General features: G+C 37.8%; 1 protein-coding gene and 1 pseudogene across 5 annotated transcripts in view; both read right to left on the bottom strand.

The window, feature by feature from the left end:
• Positions 1-5,018: 5,018 nt before the first annotated feature.
• Positions 5,019-5,291, bottom strand: LOC145504850 (HIG1 domain family member 1A, mitochondrial pseudogene; annotated as a pseudogene).
• A 5,791-nt stretch (positions 5,292-11,082) lies between these two features.
• Positions 11,083-13,857, bottom strand: part of EDEM3 (ER degradation enhancing alpha-mannosidase like protein 3) — a 71,792-nt gene continuing 69,017 nt past the window's right edge. For all 5 annotated transcript variants that reach the window (XM_081486148.1, XM_081486150.1, XM_081486147.1 and 2 more), the window contains one exon: positions 11,083-13,833. In XM_081486148.1, coding sequence (XP_081342274.1) covers positions 13,430-13,833 — 404 coding nt within the window. In that variant the 3' untranslated portion in view covers positions 11,083-13,429. The remainder of the gene's footprint in view (positions 13,834-13,857) is intronic.

Raw genomic sequence — 13,857 nt, 5'->3', positions numbered from 1 at the left:
TGTTGTTTTCTTTTTCCCTTTCATCGTTTAATTGACCTAGACTGTTTTTTAAAAAATTATTGAATTACAGTTGATTTACAATGTTGTGTTTAATTTCTGCTGTATAGCAAGGTGATTCAGTTATATACACATGTACATTCTTTTTTTTTTTCAGTTGAATTTTCTTTTATTTGCAACCAAAAGCATAGATAGTGGCTGATTCAAATTTCTTTCACAGTATGATTCAGAAGAATACAATTTGAAAAACTTGGAAACAGGACATTAACATGAGATGATAATTTCTGATAAGTATATGAACTAATTGTGGTTAAGAAAGGACAAAGGTAAAACTCAGAAGATTTCCAGAAGATGAGCAACTCTTGAGATTAGGGTGCAATACATTCTTTTTTGTGTTCCTTTCCATTATGGTTTATCACAGGATATTTAATATCATTTCCTGTGCCATACAATAGGAGAAACTTATTGTTTACCCATTCTATATATAATAGTTTATATCTGCTAATATCAAATTCCTAATCCAACTCTTTCTTCCCCCTACGCCCCTTTGGCAATAAGTCTGTTCTCTATGTCCGTGAACCTGTTTCTGTTTTGATGGTAATTTGTGTTGTATTTTAGAATCCACGTATAAGTAATATCATATGGCATTTGTCTTTCTCTTTCAGACCTACTTCATTTAGTATGATAATCTCTAGGTCCATCCATGTTGCTGCAAATGGCATTATTTTATTCATTTTTATGACTGACTAGTATTCATTGTGTGTGTGTGTGTGTGTGTGTGTGTGTGTGTGTATGATTTAGGTTGTGTCCATGTCTTGTGAATCCCCCTTCTGGCTCAGATGGTAAAGAGTCTGCCTGCAATGCAGGAGACCCGGGTTCGATCCCTGGGTTGGGAAGACCCCTTGGAGAAGGAAATGGCAACTCACTCCAGTAATCTTGCCTGGAAAATCCCATGGATGTAGGAGACTGGCAGGTACAGTTCATGGGGTCGCAAAGAGTCAGACACGACTGAGCGACTTCACTTTCACTTTCCTGTCTTCCTGGCTATTGTGAGTAGTGCAGCTATGAACATAGCACTGCATGTAGCTTTTTAAATTATAGTTTTTCCTGGATTCTGGATATATGTCCAGGCGATTTTCTGAGCAACTTTCACTTAAAATATGGGCTTCCCTTGTGGTTCAGCTGGTAAAGAATCCACCTGCAATGTGGGAGACCTGGGTTCTATCCCTGGGTTGGGAAGATCCCCTGGAGAAGGGAAAGGCTACCCACTCCAGTATTCTGGATACTGGATAGTATGGATAGTATAGTCCAGTTCACTTCAGTTCAGTCACTCAGTTGTGTCCAAATCTTTGCAACCTCATGGACTGTAGCACGACAGGCCTCCTGTCCTTCACCAACTCCTGGAGCCTACTCCAACTCATGTCTATTGAGTCAGTGATGCCATCCAACCATCTCGTCCTCTGTTGTCCCCTTCTCCTCCCACCTTCAATCTTTCCCAGGATCAGGGTCTTTTCAAATGAGTCAGTTCTTCACATCAGGTGCCCAAAGTATTGGAGTTTCAGCTTCAACACCAGTCCTTCCAATGAATATTCAGGACTGATTTCCTTTAGGATGGACTGGTTGGATCTCCTTGCAGTACGAGGGACTCTCAAGAGTCTTCCCCAACACCACAGTTCAAAAGCATCAATTCTTTGGCACTCAGCTTCTTTACAATCCAACTCTCACATCCATACATGACCACTGAAAAAACCATAGCTTTGACTAGATGGAACTTTGTTGACAAAGTGATGTCTCTGCTTTTTAATATGCTGTCTAGGTTGGTCACATCTTTTCTTCCAAGGAGCAAGTGTCTTTTAATTTCATGGCTGCAGTCACCATCTGCAGTGATTTTGGAGCCCAAAAAAATAAAGTCTCTGTTTCCACTGTTTCCCCATCTATTTGCCACGTAGTGATGGGACCAGATGCCATGATCTTAGTTTTCTGAATGTTGAGTTTTAAGCCAACTTTTTCACTCTCCTCTTTCACTTTCATTAAGAGGCTCTTCAAGTACTATTGAAGCCTGGCTTGGAGAATTTTGAGCATTGCTTTGTTAGAGTGTGAGATGAGTACAATTGTGTGGTAGTTTGAGCATTCTTTGGCATTGCCTTTCTTTGGGATTGGAATGAAAACTGACCTTTTCCAGTCCTGTGGCCACTGCTGAGTTTTCCAAATTTGCTGGCATATCGAGTGCAGCACTTTCACAGCATCATCTTTTAGTATTTGAAATAGCTCAACTGGAATTCCATCATCTCCACTAGCTTTGTTCATTGTGATGCTTCCTAAGGCCCACGTGACTTCACATTCCAGGATGTCTGGCTCTAGCTGAGTGATCACACCATCGTGATTTTGAAGATCTTTTTTGTATAGTTATTCTTGCCACCTCTTCTTAATATCTTCTGCTTCTGTTAGGTCCATACCATTTCTGTCCTTTACTGTGTCCATCTTTGCACGAAAATTTCTCTTGGTATCTCTGATTTTCTTGAAGAGATCTCTAGTCTTTCCCATTCTATTGTTTCCCTCTATTTTTTTGCATTGATCACTGAGGAAGGCTTTCTTATCTCTCCTTGCTATTCTTTGGAACTTTGCATTCAAATGGGTATATCTTTCCTTTTCTCCTTTGCCATTCACTTCTCTTCTTTTAATGGCTATTTGTAAGGCCTCCTCAGACCACCATTTTGCCTTTTTGCATTTCTTTTTCTTGGGGATGGTCTTAATCACTGCCTCCTGTACAATGTCACAAATTTCTGACCATTATTCTTCAGGCACTCGGTCAGATCTAATCCCTTGAATCTATTTGTCACTTCCACTGTATAATTGTAAGGGATTTGATTTAGGTCATACCTGAATGGTCTAGTGGTTTTCCCTACTTTCTGCAATTTAAGTCTGAATTTGGCAATAAGGAGTTCATGATCTGGGCCACAGTCAGCTCCCGGTCTTGTTTTGCTGACTGTATAGAGCTTCTCCATCTTTGGCTGCAAAGAATATAATCAATCTGATTTCGGTATTGACCATCTGGTGATGTCCATGTGTAGAGTCTTCTCTTGTGTTGTGGAAGAGGGTGTTTGCTATGACCAGTGTGTTCTCTTGGCAAAACTCTATTAGCCTTTGCCCTGCTTGATTCTGTATAGTCCATGGGGTCGCAAAGAGTCAGACATAACTGAGCGACTTTCACTTCACTTAAGACTGCTGGATCATATAGCAATTCTATTTTAGTTCTTTGAGGAACCTCCATAGTGTTTTCCATAGTGACTTCACCAGTTTATATTCACACCAACAGTGTGGGAGGATTCCTTTTCTCCACATCCACTCCAGCATTTGTTATTTGTAGACTTTTTAATGATGGCCAATCTGACAGTTGTGAGGTTGTTGTTGTTATTCAGTCATGTCCTACTCTGCAACCACATGGACAGCAGCATGCCAGGCTTCCCTGTCCTTCACCATCTCCTAGAGTTTGTTCAAACTCACATCCATTGTGTTGGTGATACCATCCAACTATCTCATCCTCTTTCATCCCCTTCTCCTCTTGCCTTCAACCTTTCCCAGTATCAGGGTCTTTTCCAATGAGTTGGCTCTTCACATAGTTTGGCTCTTCACCGAAGTATTTCAGCTTCAGCATCAGTCCTTCCAATGAATATTCAGGATTGATTTCCTTTAGGATTTACTGGTTTGATCTCCTTGCTGACCAAGGGACTCCCAAGAGTCTTCTGCAGCACCACAGTGTGAAGGCATCAATTCTTCAGCGCTCAGCCTTTTTCATTGTCCAACTCTCACATCCATACATTACTACTGGAAAAATTATAGCATTAACTATACAGAACTTTGTAGGCAAAGTAATGTCTCTGTTTTTTAATATGCTGTGTAGGTTTGTCATTGCTTTTCTCCCAAGGAGCAAGCATCTTTTAATTTTTTGGCTGAAGTCACCATCCACAGTGATTTTGGAGCCCAAGAAAATAAAGTCTGTCACTGTTTCCATTGTTTCCCCATCTATTTGCCATGAAGTTATGGGAACACATGACATGATCTTTGTTGTGTGTGTGTGTGTTCACTTACTTTAATAACACTACATTTACCATGTTATCACCATGGAATGTAAATTCAGGTTAGACAAGAGAATTTCACAAGTACAGCAAAGCATTCTGTGATATAGAAAAGTTTGTATAATATCTGACCAAACCAGCTTGCTCATCAATCACTTCCATTATAGGCATTTTATTTAGTTGATGATTCTTTTGGAGAAAATAAACATACTGCGCACATTTAAAAGGTGTTTTTTATTTACCTTTGCATTAGCACCTAAAACACACATTTGTTTCAAAATAACATTTAAAATTATTCTAATATAACAGCAGGAAAATCTAATTCTGCAATTACTAAAGAGCTAATAGGGATCTACAGTTAAGTTATTCTCATGTTTACAACCATGATCTAAAATAAATACTACTTCAAAGTGGCTCTGTTACCAACTTTTTACTTGCAGGGAGGTTTATAATGTTGTATTCCATGCATTGTTCTGAAAGGGTTCCTCAAGAGCCAAGCAGCCCTTAAAACAGTACTCAGTCCACAAGACAGTAAGAAAGTTAAATTAACTGCAGTAAATAGGACTCCTACATTACATCAAAAGCATATGATATTCTGCAGCAACTGGGAGCATTTTCAGGATTGGCAGGTTGTCTTCTTTAGAACTAATTTCAACAGAAGAGTTTAAGAAGGTGGACAGGTACCTCTATCAAATGTATTTAAAAGTGACATGTTTCTTTCATGCTGATCTGAATCTGACTGCCCCGAATGATCTAGCTAGTGAACTAGTCACCAGTAATTTGGTCAGCAGGCAAATCAAGCCTGCAAGAAAATAAACCAATATTCAAATTACCATGTTCTTGTCTGACCCCCAAAATTTATTTTCAGCATAAATATATAACCTCAGTATGAGATGTCTAATTAAAGCAAGCACCACCAACAAGACCAAGACGGCATCTCCTCTGCTAAGGTTTAGGGTTTGCCCAGAATTCTTGATACAGGGAATTGCCCATAGCAAGAGTCATTGCTCCCACAACAGAGCCTTGGGCTGCCACACACATGTGAATCAGGTGAACAGAAATTTTAGTATTTCCTCTCTATATAATCCATATGCAACAATTGCTGCAAAACCTGCCATTCCAATGTGGACAAATGGTGCCTCTCGTAGCTTTTCGGGTAAGTTAATTTCCCTGATCTTCATCATATGAGGAAAGAGAAACATCTGTGTCACCTGACATAGTGATTGAAGAATCTTCAGACAACTACAAGACGTTTCAGGTTCCTATCGGCTTGTGACCCCACTCCTGCACCTGCCGTCCAGCTGGCTTCTCCCACATATTCGTTTTTTGAATGTTGAGTTTTAAGCCAGCTTTTTCACTCTCCTCTTTCACCTTCATCAAGAGACTCTTTAATTTCTCTTCACTTTCTGCCATAAGGGTGGTGTCATCTGAATATCTGAGGTTATTGATATTTCTCTCAGAGATCTTGATTCCAGCTTCTGCTTCATCCAGCCTGGCATTTCACATGATGTACTCTGCATATAAATTAAATAAGCAGGATGACAATATACAGCCTTGATGTACTCCTTTCCCAATTTGGAACCAGTCTGTTGTTCCATGTCTGGTTCTAACTCTTGCTTCTGGACCTGCATATAGGTCTCACAGGAGGCGGGTCAGGTGGTCTGTATTCCCATCTCTTTAAGAATTTTCCAGTTTGTTGTGATCCACACAGTCAAAGGCTTTAGCATAGTCAATGAAGCATAAGGAGATGTTTTCTGAAATTCTCTAGCTTTTCTATGATACAATGGATGCTGGCAATTTGATCTGTGGTTCTTCTGCCTTTTCTAAATCCAGCTTGTACATCTGGAAGTTCTTGGTTCACAAACTGTTGAAGCCTAGCTTGAAGGATTTTGAGCATTACTTTGCCAGCATGTGAAACAAGTGCAACTGTGTGGTAGTTTGAACATTCTTTGGCATTGTCTTTCTTTGGGACTGGAATGAAAACTGACCTTATCCAGTCTTGTGGCCACTGCTGAGTTTATCAAATTTGCTGGCATATTGAGTGCTGCACTTTAACAGCATTATCTTTTAGGATTTGAAATAGCTCAACTGGAATTCCGTCACCTCCACTAGCTTTGTTTGTAGTGATGCTTCCTAAGGCCCACTTGAATTCATATTCCAGGATGTCTGGCTCTAGGTGAGTGATCACACTGTCGTGGTTATCTGGGTCATTGAGGTCTTTTCATATAGTTCTTCTGTGTATTCTTGCCACCTCTTCTTAATATCTTCTACCTCATTATAGTTTTGATTTTCATTTCTCTAATAATTAGTGATGATGAGCATCTTTTCATGTGCCTATCAGTCATCTGTATGTCTTCTTTGGAGGTAGATCTATTTAGGTCTTCTGCCCATTTTTGACTGGGTTGTTTGTTGTTGTTATTGAGTTGTATGAGTTTTTTGTACATTTTGGAAATTGATTCCTTGTAGTTGCTTCATTTGCAAATATTTTCTCCCATTCTGTAAGCCGTCATTTCATTTTGCCATGGTTTCCTTTGCTGAACAAAACCTCATATGTTTGATTAGATCTCATTTATTTTTGCTTTTATTTCTATTGCTTTGGGAAATTGACTTAAAATATTGGTATGACTTATGTCAATTTATGCTTTTTCTATATGTTCTTCAAGGAGTTTTATGCTGTCATGTCTTAAGCCATTTTGAGTTAATTTGCCTATGGCATGAGAGTGTGCTCTAACTGCACTGATTTACATATGGCTGTCTACCTTTCCTCACACCACTTGCTGGCGGTGCACGGTCTTTTCTCTATTGTATCTTCTTGCCTCCTTTGTTGAAGATTAATTGACCTACATGAGTGGTTTATTTCTGGGCTCTTTATTCTGTTCCATTGGGCCATATGTCTGTTTACCATGCTGTTTTGATTACTGTCACTTTCTAGTATTGTCTGAAGTCTGAGAGGGATATACCTCCTGCTTTGTTCTTTTTCCTCAAGACTGCACTGGCAATTCTGGGTCTTTTACAATTCCATATAAATTTCAGGACTATTTGTTCTAGTTCTGTGAAAAAATGCCATGGATAATTTGATAAGGACTGTATTAAATGTGTAGATTGCTTTGGGTAGTATTACCATTTTAACAATATTACTATTTTCAATCTAAGAGGGTATCTTTCCATTTCTTTGAATCATAATTTCCTTTATTAATGTTCTATAGTTCTCAGCATGTCTTTTCCCTCCTTTGATCTAGGCTGTTTTTATTTTTAAAATCATAATGTTCATTTTGGAAATATACCCAAACACAGATAAAGAAATAGAAATTGCCTGTAATCCAGAGATAATCATTGTTAATGTTTTGGTTACTTAAAGTAGAATTTTTTGTTGATATCCATCACTATCCTCTCACCTTAAGTTCTTTTCCTTCATAAGCTTATTATTGTATTTATTAATAGTTTTATTTTCTATCTTATGTTTGACCTAGTGTTGCAACCTCCAGGCCCTATAATGCCTGGCACACAGGAGATGCTCAGTAAGTTTTTGTTGAATAAATGAGTGTTTGGTTTTTTTTTTATTATAGAATAGGGCTGAGGTCATACTTCATATACAGTTCTAGATTTCTAGATTTTTATTCATTTAGCATTACATTTCATTATGCTAATTTAAAACTCTGTAGTGATTTCTTGTTACCCTTAGAACAAAGTCTAAAATCCTTACTAAATCCTGCAAGCTGCGAGTCTTTGGAAAGACATACAACCCTCATCTTTGAATCCTCAGAATCCACCATAGCCCAGTTCCAGGCTCTTCTCTCCATTTTCTCCCTTCCTAGATTTGTGTTCACGATTTAAAGTGCCAGTCAGCACTGGTGGTGTGAGTTCATCCCATTCCAATAACTACTTTCACTTAAGTGCTAAATCAATAAGTAGTTGGGCTTAACAAGATTTAAAGTTTTGCCAAGTTTGCTCAAAAGAGCAAGAGACGTTAGTGGTGGGTAAATTGGAAGTGAGGCCGTGGGGAAGGGTGATGGATTCTGAGAAAGTAGAAGGACCAATGGATTGGAGGTCCTGAAGAATTACCCAAGTGAATGGACAAGACTGAGTTAAAAGTAATGATTGGACACTGAGATAACAGGGCTTTAAAAATATTTACATATTTTATTAATATAATACAATTAAAGCCGGGATTCAGTTGGCATAGGACCTCAGGTAAGACGAGAGTGGCTGACTAAATAGATCCGTTCTTCTAAAGATAGCAACTGTCTGGGATTGCCTTGAGAACTCCACCTACTCTACAAGGAGAAAGCTGGATGGGAGAGAGGGGAAAGGGTGTTTAGGACAAGCTAGCTTGCAGTGTTTCTCAGGCTGCCTCTTGACCCAAGATCAATGGCTTTTCCCAGAAATTTGGAAAAGATACAAGTAGGGGTTTGCTGTGTAAGCTGTGCCTCCAACTGCTGCAACTCCAACAGTAGGGTGGTGGTGGTGACGGTGGTAGGAGGGGAACAGCCAGGCCCCAGGTGTTAGGTTTCTGTCTTTGACTAGTCTATTTAAGGACTTTGGTTCTCTCCTTAACCCTCTGAGGAAGGTTTTCAATCTTCTCTATGAAATTCCATCTTACTGTTACATCCAAAGTATTTTTTCAGTATTACCTGTAGCTGCTATGTCTCAAGACAGCACCCCTTCTTAGATAGCTGCGGCTGAAACAAGGGTAGAAATGTGCTCTAACACACCACAGGACTTCTAAAGTTAAGTATTTCTTCCACAGTCATCTGGGATGATGAGTGCATTCTTTTACGAATTCATAAGCTCTGGAAATAAACCAAGGCTCCCATTCTATGAACCAGGCACCTAAGCATAAGATGCTTAGAACTTGTTCAACTTTCAGTTTGCTTATCTTTAAAGAAAGTGATTATTAATATCAACGGATAATAGTGATATTATCAGATCTTTCAAGGTATCTTGTGTTCAGAAACCCTAGAACAGTAAGGATGAAAAGCATAGTATCACAGTATCTGAAAGTGGCTGTTAAACAAATGGTCTCAATGGAATTAACAGGAGAGGTCAGTATTACTTTTGATGACTATTAAAAGGACAACTGATTTTATTAAATATTAGGAAACAAACAAATGGTCTCAATGGAATTAACAGGAGAGGTCAGTATTACTTTTGATGACTATTAAAAGGACAACTGATTTTATTAAATATTAGGAAACTCAAAACATACAGGCTTCCCTGGTGGCTCATTGTTAAAGAACCCTCCTGCCAATGCAGGAGATGCCAGTTCAACCCCTAAATCAGGAAGATCTCCTACAGAAGGAAATGGCAATCCACTCCAATATTCTTGCCTGGGAAATTCCTTAGACAGAGGAGCCTGGTGGGCTGCAGTCCATGGGGTCTCAAAAGAGTCAGACACGACTTAGTGACAAAACCACCACAACAACAAAACTCAAAACACACATGCTACCAATACTGACATTGTAAATTAATAACTCTAGCTCTACCTTGAGGATACTAGTTAAGTTGTGGAACTGTTCAATGAATGTTTGCATGTCTATATTCTAAGCCATCCCCCAAATCTACTCTTCTAGGGTAAAATGAAAGGGAAGACAGTGGTAAAAAAAATTTAGAGATATTAAAGTATAAAGATATGCAAAGTATGCTAAAAATTAAAACTAGACCAGGATATTTACATATTTTATTAAATCTTTACAATCAGTAATTATAATCAAATACACAACTATATACAAGGATTATATACATTTTGCCCAGACTTTTACATCACAGTACATAGTTTCCCTTAGAAATATTGTATACATTTATCACCAAACAATAAAATCCAACAACAGTAGTGTTACAGCACCTGTTAGTACAGACATCTTTTTCATAAATTACATCATAAGAAAATATACGGCTGTAAATTGGGCTTTTAAAAATGTCTTTTATAAAATCTGAACATACAATATTTCATTCACAGAATGTTTTTTTTTCTATGTTCTGACTGAAGCCTTGTGCATAAAACGACCAGTTGGAATATTTACTAAATGCCCCCTCCTCTAAATTGATAAGCACTACTGGAATTATGGATGCTGAGCTTTCTTTACAATGAATTTGGCATGGGGTTTGGTGAGGGAACAAATGCTGGTTTTACTACTGAAAGGGCCATGTGATGGTAATTTAAATAAAAATAAAAATCTCGAGTATATTAGAGAAGTTAAAATCACAGAGTGTACAGTTTTTCATTTTACTCTCTAAACACCGCGAAGAAAAAGGGAAAAGTATGTTAAAAAAATTTTGTTCTGAAACAACTATATTCTTGTTGGAAGCCTATTAAAAGTTAAAAAGAAAAAAGAAAACCTACCCAACAAAATATCCCATCCCAAACATATCTAGTAAATTACAATTCTTTCACACCTAAAACTTTATGAGAAAAGCACTGCAAATTAGGGTGTATCATTTTAATGGACTTTCCTAAGCAGAAAAAACGAACTATTTTTAGCAAGTAAACAAGTGAAGTTTTAAAACTTGAAAATACCTGAATTAAATACTTTCTCTAATATCTAACTTTTAACTTTCAGATAAAATCCATACTTGATTCCAGGTTTGTAAACATTGTATAAATCCTTCTTAGTCAATCAATTTTATGGCTGTGGTGATCACTTCAGCTCTATTTTTATGCAGCCGACATCTAACTGAGGTAGACCAGATGTTTCTAAAATTCAGGGTCACACAGAAACCCCTGAATCTTTAGGAAGTAAATAAAATGCTATAAAAGGTACTTAAAAAAACAAAACAATTAAAAAAATGCTTAATGCTGTTGAAGCTTTTCAATGAACTCAAAAACAACTTCGTGGCAGTATGTCAATTAAGAATGGAGAGTCAGTGACAATGTTGGAGTTTTGAAGCTGAACATTATACCTTCTTTTCTTAGCTAGGGAAAAATCAAGTATAATTCCTTCTGCTATTAATTTTTATAGTTAATTTTATAGTTAAATTCTTTTTTATTTATTTATTTATTTTTAAGGATTCATTTTTCTAAACAAGCTGGTGGTTTAGTTGCTAAGTTGTGTCCGACTCTTGTGACCCCATGGAGCCTGCCAGGCTCCTCTGTCCATGGGATTCTCCAGGCAAGAACACTGGAGTGGGTTGCCATTTCCTTCTCCAAGTTGCTTCTAGACCTCAAAGAATGGCAATAACTCCCCCTAATGGCCAAAGAAAGGGTAAGTGGCAGTAAGCTGGCTTTTCTGTGTATGCCATAAGATCTCTGCTGGAAATAAAATTATGTTGTTTTGATAAATTAGAAAAGCTAGATTTAGACAACAATGGCTTTGAGCTACAAAAAGAAAACCAAATCAAAGTATATAAGGCTTCTGTCATCCAAGTCTTAAAGGAACATCTGCTCCTTTTCTCCAAGCCCCAGTCCTAATAAATCAAGGCAAGTCAAGTAATTACGCTTCAGCTATTTTGGCAGCTTTGCAATCAAAATGAACAAAGCACTATGTCTATCCTTCCATATACTGTATGTATTATAGTTCTATCTTCTTACACCAAATTTCACATGCAGAGAGACTAAAAATATCCATTTTGGTGTCAGGTTTAATTAAGGGCCAATAAAAGTCTTGTATACTACTCTTTTTTCCCCCCTCAAAGTGAATTCTCTATTAGATTTATTACTCACTGACCCAATTAACTTTAGCTGGAATTTTTGAGAGCAGCTATTTATCCCCTTATAAAAGAATATGTTTACCTGGGATCTAAGACATACTGTACATGAATATACATAACTACAATACAGCACTGCTGTTCTCTTAACAGCTCCATATACAGTTTAAGTTCATCAGTACCTCCAAAACTGTGTTTTAAGAAGAAAAAAGTTATTATATAATGACATGGTAAAGAAAAAGAAAATTAAGTCCCAAATATTCCTTAGAACTGATTCACGTATGTTTAAAAAAATAAATAGAGTAAAGCCATGATTTCAATTACAGGGCTGTCTACATTTATCAACAAAAAAGTTTTAAAAACTTAAATGTGGCCAGCACCAGCCTGACACACACACACACACATACACACACACACATATACACATCAAAAAAAAATTAAAAAATAGGGAAAAAGGTTCCATTAAGCTATATGGCTATATGTTAGTTGCTACTGTGTTTTTTTACACAGGTTACCATAGACTAATTTTCAAGTCCATATTAGAAGGAATACTCATTTAAAAAAGAACAAACTTAAAAACCATGATTCAACAGAAAATGTGACAGATTCCTTAGGTGCAACTTTAGCAACTATAGTTTCAAAGGAGGAAAAAATAGTAGTTACTCCAGAATTTTTAGATCACTACCACAGTTTTATCATGGCTCTCTAAGACAGAAAAATGGAACAAAATGTATTCAGCTATTGGCGACACAGGTCTTGTGGCTCAAAATGCATACTACACATGGGATGGAGTAAGGCTGATGGCTAGAGGTAATCACCTCCAAAGAAATGAACTGGAAAAGATTTATAATTTGCCTGACAAAAATATAACCTTAAGTTCCATTTCAGAGTAGTCACAGCTTTCCCTATGGAAGGCCCAATGGCAAGTTCATATTGCAACATTATAGTTTCTCCCTTGCTCCATTTTTCAAGAGTATTAAGTAACCAATTTCCACATTATATGACCTTTTTACCTGGTCCCAATGATTAGTCTTTATGCAAAGAACTCACTGAGAAAGTACACTGGCTTCACCTTTGGTTTAAATGAAAAGGACACTGTTAAGGGGAAAAAAATCAAGTCATCTTGATCATGTTACACAATGAAGCAAGTGAAAATGATGAGCAAAGCCTGTTTTCATCATGAATGCATTTGCTTCACAACCACTTAGGTCACTTTGAGTGTTTCCGTGAAGGCAGCATAACCAGAATGCCCACAAAACTCCTATGCATTTCCCTCAAAGAACCTCTAACCCTCAAACCAAGAAAACCGAGAGCTTCCTTTAATTAGAAAGCTGTACAAATCTGTATTCCCCACCTCATAGTTAACTGAATATGTTTCTTAGCTACTATCCAGAGACTGCAGAAATCTGGTTCCCAGGAATGCCCAGTAATCTTTTCCTGGCCCAAGGTGTGCAGCAGGATGGTACAATCCTGTCACCTGGGGAGTAGGGGAGGACCGTGAGTTTGCATTTTTGATGGGACAGTTTTAAACAAGGTCAGTTCTAACACAGCATGTTCCAGATTCCTATGATAACTAACTCTCCCAGTCAGAACGTGGTTGCTCATCACCATACTTAAAGCCTCCCATGAAGAGAGCCTGCTTAGTATCAGGGTGTCTATAAACCACAGTTTACCTTTTCTTTTGAAATACCTACCACCAGGTAGACTTTCGTGAGTCAGAGCTCATCCTTATCCATCATCTCAAATGCTTCTATGTCTTCATTCCAGTCTGCTAATATGGAGTCTATGGGCTGGACCTTTTTACCCCAGCTAACATTAGGACTGGGATCCTCCTCAGTTTCTGACTGTTCTTGAAGTTGGTTATCTAAATCTGTACATTCACCATCAAGATTTGTAGTCTCGTGGTTTTCCATGGGGTTAGAATCCTGTTCAGAAAAAGAAACGCTTGCAGCACTGTCTGTATCTACTGGAGATAACGATTCTGGGTGAGAGTTCACAGAACTTTCCTCAGGAGATTCTTGATCAACCAGATCAATCTCCTGAGATCTTGATGCAATCTGTTCAGCACTCTGAGAGTCATTTTCAGAGGATGGTTGTTCTTCATTTTCCATCTCAGGATCTGTACATGAAAGAAACAAACTTC

The sequence above is a fragment of the Giraffa tippelskirchi genome, chromosome 5 (assembly GCF_054371585.1).
Source record: "Giraffa tippelskirchi isolate mGirTip1 chromosome 5, T2T-mGirTip1v1.2.pri, whole genome shotgun sequence".
Taxonomy (NCBI): Eukaryota; Metazoa; Chordata; class Mammalia; order Artiodactyla; family Giraffidae; genus Giraffa; species Giraffa tippelskirchi.
The sequence above is the reverse complement of the archived record's forward strand: the minus strand, read 5'-3'. Positions and strand labels throughout refer to the sequence as shown.